The 18,179-nt window shown below is 52.2% G+C and overlaps 1 protein-coding gene and 1 pseudogene across 1 annotated transcript; both read right to left on the bottom strand.

Moving 5' to 3' along the window:
- Positions 1-1,085: 1,085 nt before the first annotated feature.
- On the bottom strand, positions 1,086-12,796 carry IGFBP4 (insulin like growth factor binding protein 4). The gene is made up of 4 exons (XM_011383065.2): positions 12,179-12,796; positions 5,130-5,287; positions 4,237-4,371; positions 1,086-2,326 (listed from the first exon to the last, which is right to left on the bottom strand). Exons 1-4 carry the CDS (start codon positions 12,525-12,527, stop codon positions 2,192-2,194), a joined length of 777 nt encoding a protein of 258 aa, XP_011381367.1. The 5' UTR covers positions 12,528-12,796; the 3' UTR covers positions 1,086-2,191.
- Positions 12,797-17,847: 5,051 nt separating this feature from the next.
- LOC111732907 lies at positions 17,848-17,966 on the bottom strand (annotated as a pseudogene).
- Positions 17,967-18,179: the final 213 nt, after the last annotated feature.

Below are 18,179 nucleotides of genomic sequence, written 5' to 3'. Positions count from 1 at the left end.
ATACAGCTACTTCCCAAGCAGGCCCTGCTTTTTCTGGAGGCCCATGAAATGAAAAGGGCCACCTACCACCTGCTGCCAAGGGTGCAAGGTCAGAGCATTGAGACGGAAGGCTGGAGACAAGGGGGATCTAAAGAGATATTTTCTCTACATTTGGCAGCCTACACCCACCTCCTATCCCAACATGCCTTGGCCTTGGCCCCAGAAATAGGGAGGGGGCTTTATGAAGAGTAACCGGGGAGCTGAGAGAGCAAACCTCAGAGACCACCAAGTCAGAGCTAGAGAGATGAATGAGGATTGCTGCCCCAGACTCAAACTGCAGACAGCACAGGTGCCAGCACATCAGGGGCCAGTGAAATCAGGAGGTCTGGGAGTGCCTCTGAGGAGGAGCTGGGAATCCAGGAGACTGCCCGACAGGAGGGCACTGCCCCACAGTGCAGCAGCTCAGTGTGCAGGGTCACCAGGCTGCCCGTGAGCCCCCAGGAAGAGGGCCCCCCCCCCAAGAAATCAGTACCTGGCACTAAGGTAGGGGAGATGGAGGGACACTGGGAAATGACCAGAAATCCAGACATACCACATAGGCACCAGTTCGGGGGCTGGCACCCAAACCTCACCACCTGGTGTGCTCAGGACAGCAAGATCAAAGATGACCCGTCCCAACCCCTCAGAATCAAATCTCAGCACAACCCCCAGTCAGAAATCCAGGCAGGCAGAGCAATAGAATGTGGTAGAAAGTTTACTCCCTTCCCCCAACTTTAGGGCAGTGCCTCCCCCCACTAAATTAACAAATCGAGCTCAGATGAAAACCCAATCTGCCCGATACCCTAAGAAATGCCCCGGCTTCACACACCAGCTGATCCAAGAAGGAGTTCTGGCCCAGCAAGGCCATCCTGGCTCCCTCTCTTCAGAAGCCATTATTGCCCCAGGAGACCCCCTAGGAAGAAGCTGCAGGGAGAGGAGGGTGAATTGGCTGACCCTTCGCTGTCCTCTTACCCTGTAGGACAGGCCTCCCCACCCCTGATACATCCGTGTCTAATTATAAATAAGTCAACCAAACACAATTGTCTAGGGTTTGTTTTGTTTTGTTCTGTTTTGTTAAAAAAAAAAAAAAAAAAAGACAAGACATCATGGCCAACTGGTAGGTCCCTCCATCTCCTTCCATCCAGTCAAGCCAGAAAATGCCCAGGGGTAGGGAAGTATAGGGGAGTGAGGTGCAGGGAAAGGAGGTGTGGGGAGGGAAGCAGAGCCACTCGCTGTGAGCCACCGAAGGATGGAGTCATCCTTGTGACCTCATGGCTGACCACAAATGGAAGGAAGCAGGACCCCAGGCAAGTCCCTCACCCCCCAGCATGCCGGTCCCCTTCTCCATCAGGCACACGCAGTCCGATCACGCATTCTTTCCCCTGACCCTGACTGCACAGAGATGGGCCTCACTGCCCCAGCCCTCTGTCCTGAAGGCCTACCTCTGACCCTCTTCCCTCCCTCATAGCAGGGTCTCAATTGCCAGGCAACCAAGCAGATGGCACAACACCCAACCCAAAGGTAGGTCCTCTACAGGTCCTTCCCCCTGGAGGGACCAGGGGAAGAAAGCAAGAGAGAAGCTTGGCAAGCCTTATCTTTGGGAGTGGGTCTGGTCTTCTGACCACTGAGCCATCTGCTACCCTACACCTTCTCTGTGGCCTCCATTCTCTGACTAGACTGAGAGGTCAAGGTACATGTCTACTTTCCTCCTCTGATTATGGGAATGGGACTTCTCTTCTCCCACAGATTTGTGTTCATCTTAGGAGGTGGCCCCACATGTCCAAATCAGAAAAAGTCAGAATAAGAGACCCCAGGGCTGAAAACTAGAGTTGGCATGTAATATGTAGTCAATAAATGTTTTTAGATGGCTGAATGAACAAATGAATGAATGAATGAATGAATCCAGGATCAATTTGGAAACATACTAGGGCTCCCCATTGCCACTCTCAGACCTCTCAGGCTATCTAAGCCCAAAGAGGACACCTCCAGGCTCCAGCTCACCCCAAGAGCACACCTATGCTCATAAAAACACACACACACACAAACACACACCCCAAGGGAAACTTCTTGGCCAGAGGCAGAGCTAGGACTCAGTCCCAGGCTCCAGGGCAGCTCTGCAGCCTCTAGGGAAGGGGGAGCAGGGAGCACTGAGCCCCCTGCCTGCTGGTAGGGCTCACTCTCGGAAGCTGTCAGCCAGCTGGTGGCAGTCCAGCTCCCCCTTCGGCTCCAGGCCCCCCGGAAGCTTCACCCCCGTCTTCCGGTCCACACACCAGCACTTGCCGCGCTGCCCATCCAGGGCCGGGTGGCACTGCCAAGACAAGGGCATGAGAGGTCAGTTCCCAGGCAGCAGGCCCCACTCCCAGCCCCCAAGTCAGACAGTTGCTCCAAGATGGCCTCTGAGGGCGGAGGCTCTTTTATGAGCACAAGTTCTCTGAACTCAATGGAATAGAGAGAATTTGGCCAAGAAGAAAGGGTCCAGAGAGTTTTAAAAAGGCAGGAGCTTTTAAAGAAAGTTCTATAGTCTCCTGGAGGGGAGACTGGATCCATAGGAATTACAGGTGCAGCTGGATTTGAAAGGCTAAGGTTCAGGTTGGAGATGTTTCGAATGTGTTCTAATTGGGTTGGGATTTTAAGGATGGGATTATGGTTGTGAAGTTAAGGTAGCATCAGGATAAGAGTTGCAGTTGAATTGGGATTTCTGACTAAAACTTGAGTTGGGTGAAGCTTAGAGTCCAAGTCAGAAATAGAATCAAGATAGAGATCAAGGCGAGAACATTTAAAGCAGTGAGGCTAACGTTTGGGTCAGGAGAGCAGTGGGCAAAGGTGTATTTTAGAATCAGGATTAGAGTTGGAGTAAAGTTTGTCTCAAGGGTCAGAACTGGTCCAGGGATAAAGGGTCAAGTGTCAGAACTTTCAGCAGGATAAAAATTAAGGGGAAAAACCCATAGAACTGTTCAATACAAAGAGTGAACCCTAATGTAAACTATGGATTTTAGTTAATAATAATGTACCAATATCAGTTCCTCAATTGTAACACACGTACCACACTAATAATGCAAGATGCTAAGAGGGAAAACAGGGTGGGGGACTAGATAGGAACTCTGTACCTCCTGCTCAATTTTTCTGTAAACTTAAAACTGCTCTAACAAATGACATCTATTATTATTTTTTTTTTAATTAGAGGGAAAAGTTTTTTAAATTTGAGACAAAAATAAAATTCGTGTTGGGATAAAGGTTGTAGGTAGGTCTGGCATTGTTTTGGGGTGCCCTCCATGGTCCTCCACTCCTTGCTTACCACTCACAACCTGCTCCAGGATGGGATGTGCAGACTCAGGCAGCTTTTCTCTCCCAGCCTAGGCCTCTGTTGGCTGAATGACAACCCACTTTGTGGGTCTGTCTAAAGAGCATGAAGTGTGAGAATGTGTGTGCCTGTGCCCACAACGAGCTGGAGAAGAAGATCCAGGCCATGGCTCCCCAGGCCACACCCAGCAGGAGGCACCCCAGTGCCCTGCCAAGATATGCCACTCTTCCAAGTGGGTCCAATTCTGACCAGCCAGACATGGGACTGGAGCAGGCCAACCTTCTTGAATATCCCAGCTTCCTGGGGGCGTGTCAGAGGAACCCTAAGTTCCAAGGGTATGAAGGAGCACAGAGATTTCTATATGCATGTCTTTTCTCCTGTCTGTATCAGATCTGGCTTCACCTCCATCCTGGTTCTACCCCAAGTGGTTTGGCTGCTCATCTTGAGGGAAGGGGCAGGCTGAGTTTCCTCCTGAATCTCTCGTGACTCAGCCTCTCCATTCTCAGGTGAGACCTCAGACATTCCATGACAAAGGATAACTAATCATAAGAAGGGAGTTGGGTGCATGACAGAATGCTGCGGGGCAGAGGTTGGTGGGAATGCTAGGTCTATATCACAGATAGTGAATCAAGAGGCAATGGAAATAAGTCCTGGATGGGGAGGCAGGATAATTGGTCTGCCATTAACTCATTCTGTGACTTTAGGCCTCCATCTCCTCAGTTCCAAAATGAGTGAGGCAAGCAAAATGAGCTGAGGTTCTAAGGCTGGAGGAGGGCTTGGGGAGGGTCCTAGGGGTTAAGTGTGGGTTGGGGAGCCTCCCCCTTCCTGAGACCTCCATCCTGGACAACCTTGTGGAGAGGCCAGAAATGCCTCTGGAGCGGAGGCCAGGGCCAAGCAGAAGGGAGATGGAGACCCACCTGCTTGGGGTGGAAGTTGCCATTGCGGTCACAGTTGGGGATGGGGATGATGTAGAGGTCCTCGTGGGTGCGGCTCTGTGAGGCGGCCAGCCTCTCCAAGGCCCGGTGCAGCTCGCTCTGGCAGGAGCCCTGGGGCTGGAGGAGAGGGAAGATGAAACTGCTCAGCAGAAGGGAGAGAGGGAAAGGAGAACCAGGGTCGGGGGTCAGATCAGGACTGAGGCCCTGTAGAGAGAGCCAAGGCCTGGAGGCTGGGCAGGGCTCAGTGAGGCGAAGGGCATGGCTTGGGTTCAGGGGACACTGGTGGGAAGAGCAGAGAAACATTAAAGAGAGTCTCTTGAGCCAAAGAGCTTCTAAAAAGAAGAGAGCTGTAAAGTGAAGGGACCTTGTGGGGACTGGGGCTGTGGATACCCATGGAGAAGGACTGGAAGTGGGTAATTCCGAAGCAGGGGAATGGATAAAATCAAACGATCAACCCAGGCTCTGAGCTATCAGAACCACCAGGAGAAAGGTCATTAGCCAGACCCTGGGGCAGGGTCCCAAGGCCCCCTGCTATGGCCAGCATTAACCTTTGAGAAAGTCTGGGGTGGAGAATCTAAGAGAAGGGCCATGAAACATCTGGAGGCTTGGGACAACCGCCATTAACCAACGAGCTCAGAAGTATTTCAGTATTTAACAATCACTTCAGCTGTACCAATGTATAGAACTGATGAGCAGAAATGGAATTTCAAAGAAAGAAATGAGGACTCTCTGTGTCCCGGTGACGCATACTAGGTGCAACTTGTACACAGTAGGCATCCAAGAATGTTTTCTGAATGAATGTCTTGATCTGGTGGTGGTGGCAGTGGTGGTGTGCTTGCCTGTGCACAGGTGCATTTGAGGTCAGAGGTCCTTACCATAGGCCGTGTTTCCTCCCGGGGCACCCCGATAACCTTCATCTTGCCCCCACTGGTGCTCCGGTCTCGAATTTTGGCAAAGTGCTTCTGCAGGCACCTGCGGTCATGGGCGCTGCAGGGGCTGAAGCTGTTATTGGGGTGGTCACCTTCGTCCTTGTCTGCAATCAGGCCAAGATGGGGAGAGGTCAGCACCAGGAAAGGACAGGGCAGCATACCAACCCAGCCTCCCACCTACTTTCTGCTTCTCGGACATTCTCCAGCCTAGCACTAGGGAAGAGCAGGGGGTCCAGGGGCAGGAAGAAAAGAAAGCAACACCCTGGTTTCCTGCCCACTCCCCTGGATCTCCTCAGGCGAATATTCCTCTCAAAGTCCTTGACTTGTCCCTCACCGCACCCAGTCCAGCTCTCAGATGAGTCACCAGCTGCAGTTGCCCAGACAGCAGGAGGGTCCCCTGGGCCCTGTAGGGAGGTCTGAGGCAGGCAGGGGGTCCCCCTACCGGATCTTACCTCCCTCTATGCAGCTCCTCTTACCATCCCCTCTCCCTCTGCTCTCTCTTTCTGTCTCCTTTCCTGCTCTTTTCAGCAGCTGGCTGAGCCAGCCAGGGGATCCCTAGGGCTGTTAGCTCTGTTGACCCTCTTCCAAATGGCCAAAATCAAAGTTTCCATGAGTGATGAGAAAATTGGCCCAAAAGGCTCTCCCCATTAGCTGGATGGGAGAGAAGCAAGAGTAAATGTATATGCCTGCATGTGAAACTCGTGTGTGTGTGTGTGTGTGTGTGTGTGTGTGTGTGTGTGTGTGTGTGTGTGCGCGCGCGCGCGCGCGCGCGCGCGCATGCGTACATGCGCACACACATGTGTAATGCTGTGTGGCCCCAGAGCCAAGAGAATACCCTCTGCATCCTTTCAGTCTCCCACCCTTAGACTTCAGACCTCATCCAAAGTCCGTTTGTTGCCCAGAGCCACTGGGCGCTGGGAATCTAGAGATTGGGGTGGTGAGGCCGGACCTCCACCCGCTCCATGGGACCTCATGAAGACTTTATTTGAACTCAAGAAAAACCCAGTCCAGAAGTCCCAGGACTGTAACTGCTGCTCCTCCCTCTAGGCAGCCAAAACCAGAATACAGGGCTGAGCTGGAGAAAGAAGTTGTGAGACCTCTCCACAGATCAGAGCCACCTCTGAAATGCTCAGGCTTGGCAGCTCACTGCCTGCCTGAGAGCAAAGCCCCTGCCAGCATTCCAGATGTTGGCAGCCAGACAGAAGGTTACATCTGGTTTGCGTCAGGATTTTTTTTCCCGAGGAGTTAGCAGGTTCCTCTATGCATGGCAGCAGTCCCAGAGCTGCCTCTGGGTCAAATGGTATTTTTCCGCCTAGCCAAAGTGAGTTGGGGGATTAGTTCTCTTTTTATTCTCCTAGTTCTGGGGTTTTGAAGAAAAGTATGTGGATAAAGGGAAACTAGGCAAGGAAGAACTGAGACCCTCAGAAAGTCTCTGTCAAGATTCCACACCAAAGGTTATTTATAAAACTGAGTCACCGAGAATGGGAAGAAGGCTTGGTCACGAGTGGAGGGCTGGCTTAGAAAGAGGAACCAAAGGAAAGGAATAAATGGAGCAGAAAGATGTACTCCATCCTTTTGCATATTTAACATCCCAAGGAGATTAGTCTGGAAGGGCCTCTTGACCTAGAGATGACATCAAATTCTTGAAGGTCGTTCAAGGAGAAGACATTGCAACAAGACCTCGCAGCTGATAGGGGTGGCAAAAGAAGGGGCAGATATATTTCAGAAGACCAGGATTGTGTCGAGGGGGTCCTCGGTCAAGAGCCAGAGAAAAGATCTGGGATCCAGACTCTTCTCTGAAGACTGTCCCAAGGAGTCTTTCTGGCCAAAAGAATCCAGGCTGGCCAGTGACCACACCTCCATGTCCATGTTGCACAAAACCATGAGATTTGCGGATGGGGTCAAAGTGTTTCAGAGGTGTAGCCTGGAGCTGGGGAATGGAGAGAACGAGGAAATGGAAGACCTACAAGAATTAGAGCCAGACCATGCAACGAGAGAGGCTGAGCTGAGATGTAAACAAAGGCACCACCGCTTTGCCTGGGAAAGGCTGGAAGGGATCACAAGGACTTGTTCGCCACAGCCCACAACACCAACTTGAGGGGCGCCCTTCGAACCTGGCAAGGTTTTGTTGTCTTTCCTTTGAGTTTCTTTTCTTTTCATGACCATAAAGGAAAGCACCGCTTTGCACAGTGACACTTATTCCTCTTGGTGAATGAGCAGAATGTTCTTAGGTTTGAGGAGTAAGGAAGAGTTTTCTAAATGAATGGGGCATCCTCAGAAGGTCGAGAGCCAGTGCCCTAGAGGCGTGGAGCTTCTCAGTGGTTGAGGCCTCAAAAGTCTAGAGATATCTGGAGTAGAAGTTCAACTGCAACCAGGCTTTCCATTGTTGAGTTTCTATGAGTCTAAGTTCCAAATGACTAATGCTCTGGAGATTATGGATATTTAGAATGTTTATGCCTTAACTTAGGAGGTGCCATTAAGGAGCACAACTGGGTCTGCTCACTGAAACCTGGGGCTACATGGAGCCTGGAATCATAGCTTATGCTCTTGTGTTGGTAGGGCCCCACGTCACATAGAGGAGGCTATCTGGGGAAGCTGAGTAGGCAGCATGCCTGGCTTCCCCCTTCATGGTTTTCCTGCTGCCCAGCACTCTCATGCCTAGAACACGCCAAGACATGGAGAGTAGCCTTCTACTTACTTTCATGGGGACACGGGTCCACAGAATATATCCATATCTGCCCACTCAGACACAGACAAGCTCAGACTCAAGAATCACAGACATATGCAAGCAGTCACGTGTTCAGACACACACTCATCCACGCGTGCATACCCACATGCACTCAGGCACTCTGACCCGGCCCTGGGCCGAGACACAGACCTAGGGCAGGGCACTCTGTTTGTACCCTGGCTTGTTGATTTTCCATTTAATCTGTAACTTTTCCTTGCCCAGCCTTGCTTACCAGCAGACTGAGGACCCGCCCCACAATCCACCCCTCGGCACTAGCTTTGGAAGGGTGAGGGTTGTAGCCTTGGGTCTCTGGAAAATGTTAACCTTCCCATCTCCAAAACTGGCTAAATACTTGCTACTTCTTTCTGTTCGTGCAGGATGGTGCCCTCTGGAAAACCCCACTCCTGGTGGGTTCCCCTGTGACGGGGAGCTGGAGTCAGATGTAGCCCCCTGAAAAGGTCTGACCTCTTGAATTCCAAAAGGTTTGTTTGGGAGGTGGGGCTTCCAAGGCAGGCTAGGTGATCTCCTCTTGCCCTGCTTGGAGCTAAGCCAATGACGTGCAGCCACAAGAGAAAACTTGGTCTTTGCTCCAGCAACAGAGGAAGGGAAGGCATCCAGAGAAAGAAGAGGTTTCACAGCTTTGGTACCACTGGCTGCCAAATTCATGGTCAAAGCTAGATTTCTTCTTTCTTGCTGTCGGATTTCATCCCCATGATTTCTCCTCAACTCCAGCCCCTGCCCTATTCAAGACAGCCAAGGTGACGCTGTGAGATGGCTGGGCTCAGCCACCCAGACGCAGAAGTTTCAGGCATGACCTGAAAGGGTCACCCACCTGTCCTAAAAGAAAGGCCTTTTCTCTCTTCCCCCTGGACTCTGGCTGGAAAAGCCAAGACCACCATGCCGGGTACTGGGCCCTTTCTTTGAGTTCTGGTTCTCACTGTGTGACATGCTGCTGGCCTCAAGAGTCAGATAGAAAGACAGGTGGCCTGTTCTTCCCATGTTTACAGCAGCAAAAGTCACCAAAGTCCACCCTACCCCTCTCAACTCCTCTGAACGTCTCCCCAGCTTTGCTCGCTTGCCCTCCCATCCCCCAAAGTCTCAACATCAAAGGAGGATTTAAGCTTCCACTGAATCCACTCAGCTTCTTCCTTATCACCACCCTCATCATCGCTCCAATTTATTGAGTTCTTACTCTGTGCCAGACATCCCGACCCTGTGAGGCAGGTCCCAGTGTCATCCCCTTTTTACAAATGAGGAAATGAAGTAGGCTGGGTGGAGGGGAAGGAGGAGAGACTTATCTCTGCAGCTCCTGCATCTTTAAACAGAAAGATTCCTGATACCCGAGGCACCAATAACTCTGGCTTTGCCAATACTAAAGAAAAAATGTTAAGCAGCCATGCTCCTCCCTTCCCCCTCCCCCAAGACACAGAATTTCTGGGAAGGCGCTGTTCCCAAGACATGACTGGATTCCCAGTACTGAAGTAGGGGGGACAATATTTGCTGCGTTGACTAAAAATTAACCCAGCCTACATGTTCCCTAACCCTGTCCCAGAGGGACCGAGAGCTGAGTTTCGGAACTCCCCAATCCAAACACTGATCCCACTGTCCACTCCCCCAGATTCCATGAGTCGAGGGTCAGTGCACTTATGCAGAACTGTGGACATCTGACGCACATGTCCCACCCCACCTCCATCTCTGGTGCCTTAGTGGTATTCATCCACAACATTGTCTGGCTCGGAAAGCTGGGACAGGAAGGCGGGTGGGGGGGTGGGGTTATTAGAGATGGAAGGAGGAGACCTGCCCCTGGGGCAAATAGTAGGCAGCTGGACCATACCAGTTCAAGGGAAGGGGGATACCAAGAGGCTGCCCTCCCCCAGTCACCTGCTGAAGCTCAGCCTCAAGACAAAAAAGCAGAAAGAAGATCCTGATCCCTCTGTCAAACAAGAGGCTTAGGTTCCCCAAGCCTTGGGACCTAGGAGGGACAGCAGCCTATTGACGGTGGAAGGCTAACGAGAATAGCAGGGATAGGGGCCGAGCCCTGGACATTTTCTTACCAACGACCTTGCAGAGTCTCTGCACAATTCTAGGGGGCACTTTTCACATGGTACAATGTGGCCTAGGCCGTGGCAAGGGGTACTTCTGTGATAACTTGGGGGTAAGCGGGCATGGAACAGCTTGCCAAGTAGGTACCTGGCACCTAGTTTCCCCAGGGTTCCCCAGACTTCCCCTTTCCCTTTCCAGATAGCTGCATGCTCAGCATGAATGGTGGACAAGGCAAGGAAGGAGCGGGGAGGAACATGAACATCAGAGACCTGGGCCCTGTCATCCAAAGGGGACCTAAAGCCGCCTTTAATGGCTGGTTTGCATGATATCCACAGGACAATCACAAAATGTTCAGGCCATGTCCCCCCCGCCCCCCACCAACAAAACTCCTAAGGAAACAGATTTTTCTCCACTACAGGATGGGGTATTCTTACTCAGCCAAGGAAAAATGGGTGCCCAGGACCCTCTGAGGGCTCTTCTGCCCCATGTTCAAGTTCATAGGAGAGGAAGAGGCTACCAGCCATCCTAATCTGGTGCCAGATACCCACTGGCCAGTGGAGGAGGGAGATACAAAGGGAATGTGGTCTTGTCATACCCAGGGAGACTAAGGGCTCAGCCCTCACACCCAGTCTGGTCTGGTACCAGTACTCCTCCTCTCCCACTGGCACTGGCCTCTCTGCCCCCAGCATCAGTGTCTTACTCCTCCAGGAACCCCCCCTTCCCAGATGTGCTGGGTGCCAGGCTGGCATTTCTCCTAGAATGTTTTCTGCTGACCCATCTCTCACTGCCCAGGGGCAGGAAGGGCAGAGAGGCCCTGGGCCCAGACCCCTGGGGTCCACCTCCTTCCTGTTTTCCCTGCATCCTGCTCTCCTCCCGCTAACAAGCTGCAGAAAATTGAGGAAGTGGAGCGGTCTGGGACTCAGGGCAGGAAGCTTGGGGCCAGAGTCCCAGCATCCGGACTGCAACAATGGAAGCTTCAAGCACCAGGAAAAGAGACAGACACAGACAGAGGCACAGGGAGAGCAAAACAGAGTCAGAGAGCGAACAAGAAACAGAAGCAGAGATACAGAAAGGCAGGCAGAGAGATTCCAAAAGTAACAGAAGACAGGAACAAAGACAGAAAGAGAAAAGGTGGCACACAGAGAGAAAGAGCAACAGAAAGAGACTGGGATGAAAGTGAGAGAAGCAGGGCAAGAGAAACAGAAAAAGAGAATGAGAGATAGAGAAAGAAACTGATAATGGGCAGAAAACATTGAGGAAAGGAGAACTCAAGAATGTTGCTGGCGAAACTAGAGGTTGAAGGGCGCAGCAGGCAAGAACAAAGAATAAGAGAAAGAAGGAAAGAGACTGAGAAAGATTCTGAGGAACTGAGAGGCTCACTGAGAAATGAAAAAAGAAAAAGTATAAGAATGAGTTTAGGGCAAAGGGCCTTCGAAGCCTGTCTCTCCCACCCCCCTCTTCTCTACTCCCTTTCCACACCAGTTAGGTTTCTGCAGCTCCGGGCTGGGAGCCAAAACTTACTTCCTTCTGCCACCTCAAATGGCACCTGCCAAGAGAAAGGAGAGGGCTGCCTGTGTACCAGGGCAGGAGAAGGTGCCCAGGCCTGGCAGAGGGACCCCTGTCTTCCCAATACCTCTCAGAGAGCTAGGTGAGCTGGCTTGGGGCTTTGGGGAAGGGCAACTCTGATGCCCCTCATCACCGAAGCCCCTTGACTTTGCATGTCCCACTCCACCTACCACAATGTCGAAAGTCCAAGCCCTGACTTCTCAGACCCCTGGGGTTTCACCGGTGGCCAGGGCGAGGGGAGGTCCCTGGATCAGGAACAGAAAGCCCTCCCCCACCCCCACTATCACCACCACCCCGTCCTCCAGTTATCCAGCTCGCTTGCAGGCTGCGGGCTGGGCCAGGTCATTTAATTTTCTACTCTTGCACCAGCAGCCAAGACTACTCTTCCCAAAGAGGCACCTTTGGCAGGTCTGACATGGAGTGATGGGACAGAGTCCTCCTTGATGGTGGCAACAGGCTGCTGGGATGGGGGTGGGGAGTCCTCGATAACAGTTTCTTTGCTTGAGCCTGTCCCATGCCAGTAGGGCCCTGCCACGTACCTGCCTTCTCCTCAACTCACAGGGGCTTTTCAAGGGCCTTCCAGGCTAGCCCGATTGGGGAAGGGGCTTCTGGGAGGGGAGCACACCAGGGAGGGCGTGCAAGGGCAGAGGCACCTTACCAGAGGGCTGCAGGCTTTCCTGGATGGCCTCGATCTCCGCCAGCTCCATGCACACGCCTTGCCCATGCATCAGCGTATGCAGGGGCTTCTCCACCCCCCGGGGCGGGTAGCAGCGCAGGCCTGAACCGCAGCGGGGGGTATACACCCCGCAGGGCATCCCCTTGCCCAGGGCGCAAGTGGCGCAACAGCCGCAGCCCGGCTCCCGCACCAGCTCCTCGCAGCCCACGGGGGGGCGGCAGCGCGCCAGCTTCTCCTCGGAGCAGGGCGGGCAGTGGATGGCTTCGTCGCCCAGGCTCGGCCCGGGCCCGGCGGCCAGCAGCAGCGCTGCCACGAGGCAGAGGGGCAGCATGATCCGGCGAGAACCCGGCGCGGGCGCGGACGCAGGCGGGGAGCGCGGGCGCGCGGGCTGGCAGCAAGGGGCACACAGAGGCAGCTCTCGGCGCGCCTGGTGGACCCGACCCGGAGAGCGCGGGGAGACGGGGCGGCCCCGCTGGAGGACAGGGACGGAACCACAGAAGTTAGCAAGCAGGCTGGAGGGGAGCGAGCCTGGCAGCCGAGGCGCTGCGCCGCATCCTCGGCCGGGCTCAGGCGGTGGGTGGCGAGAGGGCAGGGGGCTGAGCGGCTGCCCGGGACCAGCTCCCCCGGACTTTATACAGGCCCCTAGCCACACCCCCAGCGCCTTCCCAGAGGTGGGGGAGCGGGATGGGGTGGGGGAGGGCGAGGGGGAGAGGGAGACGCAGCCGTTAGGGGGAGGGGGCGCTGTCCTGAGTCGCCACCGCAGCTACAACATCTGAAAGTCCTTTTCTGCCCAAGAAGGAAGCGGCGCAGTTTGGAAGCCCTGATAGGCGCCGAGAGCTCCTCTGAACCAGAGCCCGGGAGGGGAGAGAAGGGAGAGGGGAAGCGAAGGGGCTGTTCCTTGGTCCCCTTCCCCGACCTTGGAGGATTCTTTCCGGACCCACCAAGTCGGCCCACAGTCCCCCCCCACTGAGAGGCCGACCTCCAAGCCCGTACTCCCGGCTCCACGGATTCAATCTCCCTAGCCAGTCCTTTCCACCCCGCCCCAGTGCTTCCAATCTCAGCCGCTGGAGATCAAGTCGGGTGAGGTGGGGGAAGGGGTACAGGCACCCAACAAGGGGCCCAGGAGGGCCTAATGGCCCTAAGACGTTAGTAGGCTCTCTTCACTCTTGCCGCTTCCAACCTCCCTCCTCCCGTCTCCCCGGGGCTCCTGGGGGTCCTGGTCCAGTCCGCCTTCCCCAGGATAGAATCACCAAACTCCCTGGGAGGAAAGTGCCCAGCCTCTCTTCCTTCTCCCTGGATGTTTGCTTTTACCGCCCAGACCCACTCCCAGGGGGAGATTGACTAGAGAGCTTGCCACCCGCAGTGTGCAAATTATGCATTGCACAACTCCAGGGGGCACCATTTCTCTGTGGTCACTGGAGATTTGTATAGCTGTTGTGATGGTTTTCCAGCAGATGACAGTCAAAGATTTTGAGGAAGGGATGCCTTTAACTAATTCACTCATAGTGCTGTCTGGGGTTGGCTAGACCCTCTGTGAGATCTTGTTGGTGCCTGTATCCCCCACACCTGCCTCAATCTTGCTGATTGGGACCAGCCCTAGGGTAACAGTTGAAGCAGGGACCTATCTCCTAGGTTCTCTCCCAGATCCCCCTAATACTCACCAATCCTCCCCCACAAAGGCTTCTGCTTTCCTGGAGCTGGCCTCAAAGTGAGGGCGCCTGTCCAGGCATAAATGGTGACCCTCTGTAGATTTTTTTGGCTTGGCCTAGAAAGCCGTAGGGCAGCTAAACTGAAGTGCAGATCAGACGCCCTCTTTCTGCTTCCTCTCCCAGAACAGGGGTCTTTCAGTCTCACAGGGATGGGGCCCTCTCCCGCTTTCTGCAAGTGTAGACTGTCCAGGTGATAGGAGGAAGAGAGGAGTGGGAGGCTGGACCTGCAGGGACAGAACCAAAAGTTACAAACTGACGGCACCTACTGGCAACAATCAAGACTGCAGAAGGGCTGGAGAGTTATGGCCAGGGACAAGATTCTAGGATTCTCTCCATGTCATCTCGCAGACAAACTGGAGTCTCTCCTGCCCCATCTGCCTTGGAGAAACAGATCCAGGTTCCTCAAATCCCTGAGGGAAGCCCAGTCTGTCCCAGAAAACTACCCTAAGCCCTCTCCCCACTCCTCCATGATACTGGACCCAGTTCTGCCAACAACTTAATGTGTGAACTTCGATGCCACCCCCTAACTGTTAAATGGAGGTGGACCTTCTCCACCTGTCCTACATCTTAAGCTCTTGTGAGAATAAAATGGGACCAGGGAGGATGGTTCTGATCCCAATGTCACACTTGTCCCCTAGAGAGCAAACCTGGGAGGGATAACGGTGCTGGATCATGGAAGAAGGAAGACAGGAGAGGCTGAAGCCAAGAGAAATGCCAGGGGATGAAGTGTGAGCGCAGGTGAGCATGGAAAACCTGGAAAGGTTTCCAGGCAAGTTAGATGCTCACACCTCTATCCCAGCAACGCCCCCCAATCCATCCTCTGATGTCCCTCATCACTTCGGGTAATTCCAAGGAGCCAGGAGAACGGACACAAGGAGACCTTCCAAGCACCTCGTCACCATTCACACAACACACATTTACTGCACATTTATTGTGTGCAGGCTTCGTGCTACCTACAGGGGTTACAGAGATGGCCGAGACCACTCTCTGCCCCCAAGGAGCTCACTGCTTAGAGAGGAGAGGTAGGCATATAAATAAATAAGTCTAAGAGGTGTGCCGGTGCCCTGGGAATATTTATATGGGGCATAGTGAGTACCCAGAGGCAGAAGTGGTCAGTCAGTTCTACATCCAAGACATGGAAAGACCTCATGGAGGAGGTAAACCTTGAACCAATGTTACATGGTCTTCCATGTTACCATCAGGCTGACTTAGATTCTAATCCCAGTTTTGCCACTGGACTCACTGGGTACTTGAAACAAGTTTCTTAAGCTCTCTGAGCTTCACGGTCCTTACTTGGAAAATGGGGACTTTGCAATAAGAAAGAAGAGTGAGGAGTAGATGGAGAGAGAGAGATCTCTGCAAAGTGCCCAGCACACAGTAGGTACCAAGTGTTTGCTTCCTCCTAATTCTCCCTCCTGGAAACTAACTTCCCCGCATGGCTTGAGATCCCCTGGCAGCAGGACCTGTGTCTCCCCCACTGGACTGGAAATTCCTGGAAGACTGGGTTTAGTGTCCCCCCGAGGCCTGCTAGTGCCTGGGAGAGGCTGTATATAAAAGGGAAAGAAATTTGGAGTCAGAGGACCTGGGTTCAAGTTGCAAATGCTAGACATGGTTCTAAGTGCTTCACTCATATGCACTTCACAACAACCTCATGAAGTAGGTGCTATCATTATCCCCTTTTTAAGATAGGGAAATTGAGGCACAGAGGGGTATGTAACTTACTCGAGGTCACACAGCAAGTAAGTGGAAGAACAGAGATGTGAACCTAGCAGGCAGTCTGGCTCCAGAGTCGGTATGATTAACCCCTATGTTTTCTTGCCTACTGAAACAGCAGTCATAAGCATTCTAGACGAGTGACAAGGACAAAAGACTGTGGTACAGAGTGCAAGCTGGGTGCAGGGGATCAGAGCAGATATTGCATTGACGTGGGACTGGGCCCCAGACCTCCCCATAACTTTGGCTTCCCAGCCCCTTCCTGGCTTCCCTGGACTGTCCGTTGAGTAGGGAGCTCAGCTTCTCTCCATGTCAGCTGGTGTCCAGGCCCCATGTACAGCATCCTCCACGATCATCCCAGGTGTATGAGCTGAGCGATGGCACAGCAGTATGACTTCTTCCTTGCCCAGCAGGGCCCCACACTTGAAGAGACCAGATAAAGAGAATAAGGATCTCCATAGAGACCCCACAATACAGCGGTCTGGTCCAGAGAACGGAGCCTGAGTCCCTCCCTTAGGTTGTGCAGCTCCAGAAGTGCACAGCCTGGCAGGGGAAGGGGTGTGGAGAAGAGAGTCCATCTGCAGTTGGGCTGGCCAGGATCCAGTTTCAAATCTCCAGTCCATCCATCTCTGCTTCTTTCCAGCTTTGTGGCCACTTCCCCTTCCTCAGCTTCAGTTTTACCATTTGTAAAATGGGGGAGGGGAACTCACTGAATTGTGAAGCCCCTTCCAGCTCAGGCAGTTTAGGAATTTAGAACCTCTGGAGTCCTTTGCCATGGTCCTAGGCCCAATAATGGCATGGCTCCCAACCTTCCAGAGTTGGCACTGTTCCCAGGCTGATTGGCACCAACAGAATCTCTTTCTCATTGCCCAAAGGAGAGGCGGCAACAAGGAGGAGGAGACAGCCAAGTGAACGATGTTGGGCCCTGTGAGAGCTCTGTTATCACCCAGAGAGGTGATGAGGCTCATTCAAGGTAACACAGCTGGTAAGTAATTGAGCCAAGACTTAAGCCAAATATATTTACTGTCTGCTATGGACATAGCACCCTGTGCCATGCTGCCTATGCTGCCAGAGCATCACCAGTAAGCTGTGGGCTGCGGGCCCAACATCATTCACCTCCAGATATACACCCAACAGAAATGTGAGTGTGAGTATTCCAAAAACATGTATAAGAGTGTTCATAGCAGCACTATTCAGCCAAACATTGGGATTACTAGTAGAATAAATAAATCTAAAGTTGTATAAACTATTGCTACATCCAGCAACATAGATGAATCACATATTGAACAGATTACTGCTATATGATTCTATTGATATAAAATTGAAAAACAGGCAAAAACTAATCTATGTTTTAGAAATCAGGATAGAAGTTACTTTTGGGGAGAAAGGTAGGAGTAGCTCCTGGAAGGGGTCTTCTGGGGTACAGGTAGAGTTTATTATTTAGTTACATAATGTATTCAGTATGTGAAAATTCATTGAGCAGCTAAATATTTCTTCTCTGTATGTTACACTCTAATTTTTTTTTAAGAAAAAGCTTTTTGTTTGTTTATTCTTTAAAAAAGAGTGCTGGCTCTCAAGTCAGCCTACCTGGACTGGATTCCTGGCAGTAGGTTTAGGACAAGTTAGTATACCTCTCTGTACCGTCTTTCATTGAAGTGACTATTGTATAGTATGGCTATAATCACTAAATGCCTGAATCTAAGTGAAATGCTTACAGTGGTGCCTACTACGTATTAAGAGCCCAATGAGTGTTAGTTATTAGCCATAACCAGCCAAGTGAGATTAAGAGCCTAGAGCCAAAATGCCTGCACTGAATTCTGGATTTGCCATTTACTAGCTCTGTGATTTTGGCCAAGTGACATCCTCTCTCTTATCCTTAAATGCCCTGTTGTAACAGAGGGATAATGCCAGCCCAGCCTGATAGAGCTTTGCAAGAAACTACAGAGACAATGTGTATAAAGCAGTCAGCACAGTGTCTGGCACAGAGCAAGACTCAATCCATGTTAGCCATTATGATTACTGATCACCATGGTAACCCTATAAATCTATTTTTTCAGATGGGGCTCCAGGTAGTGAAAAGACTGGCTTCGGGTCACAAGCAACTAAGTGCGATTTATTTATTTATTTATTTATTTATTTAGGCAAGGCAACCCTTGGTTGACCTCACAGATTGCAAAGACCTTGTCAGTTTACGATCCCCCTTTTTTTTATTTAAAAAAATTTTTTTTACGCCCACAACATGTGGTCTTCTTAGGTGGTCTCCCATCCAAGTACTAACCAGGCCCGACCCTGCTTAGCGTCTGAGATCAGACGGAATCGGGCTTATTCAGGGTGGCATGGCTATAGACAACTAAATGTGATTTAAACCCATTCATGGGATGATACAGAGCCTGCGCCCAGGCCCCAACTGGTACCCACACTGTACCTAAGAGGCATCACAGTCTTGGAGAATTTTGCCCAAACCCAGACAACACCTCTTCCTCCTGCCAGGCTGCCCTGTCAGCATTCTGTGTGCCCAGAAGCTGTTGTGCCTTCCTTGCCTGCCCAGCTCTTGCACCAAT

Source organism: Pteropus vampyrus, unplaced genomic scaffold (assembly GCF_000151845.1).
Source record: "Pteropus vampyrus isolate Shadow unplaced genomic scaffold, Pvam_2.0 Scaffold503, whole genome shotgun sequence".
NCBI lineage: Eukaryota > Metazoa > Chordata > Mammalia > Chiroptera > Pteropodidae > Pteropus > Pteropus vampyrus.
The sequence above is the reverse complement of the archived record's forward strand: the minus strand, read 5'-3'. Positions and strand labels throughout refer to the sequence as shown.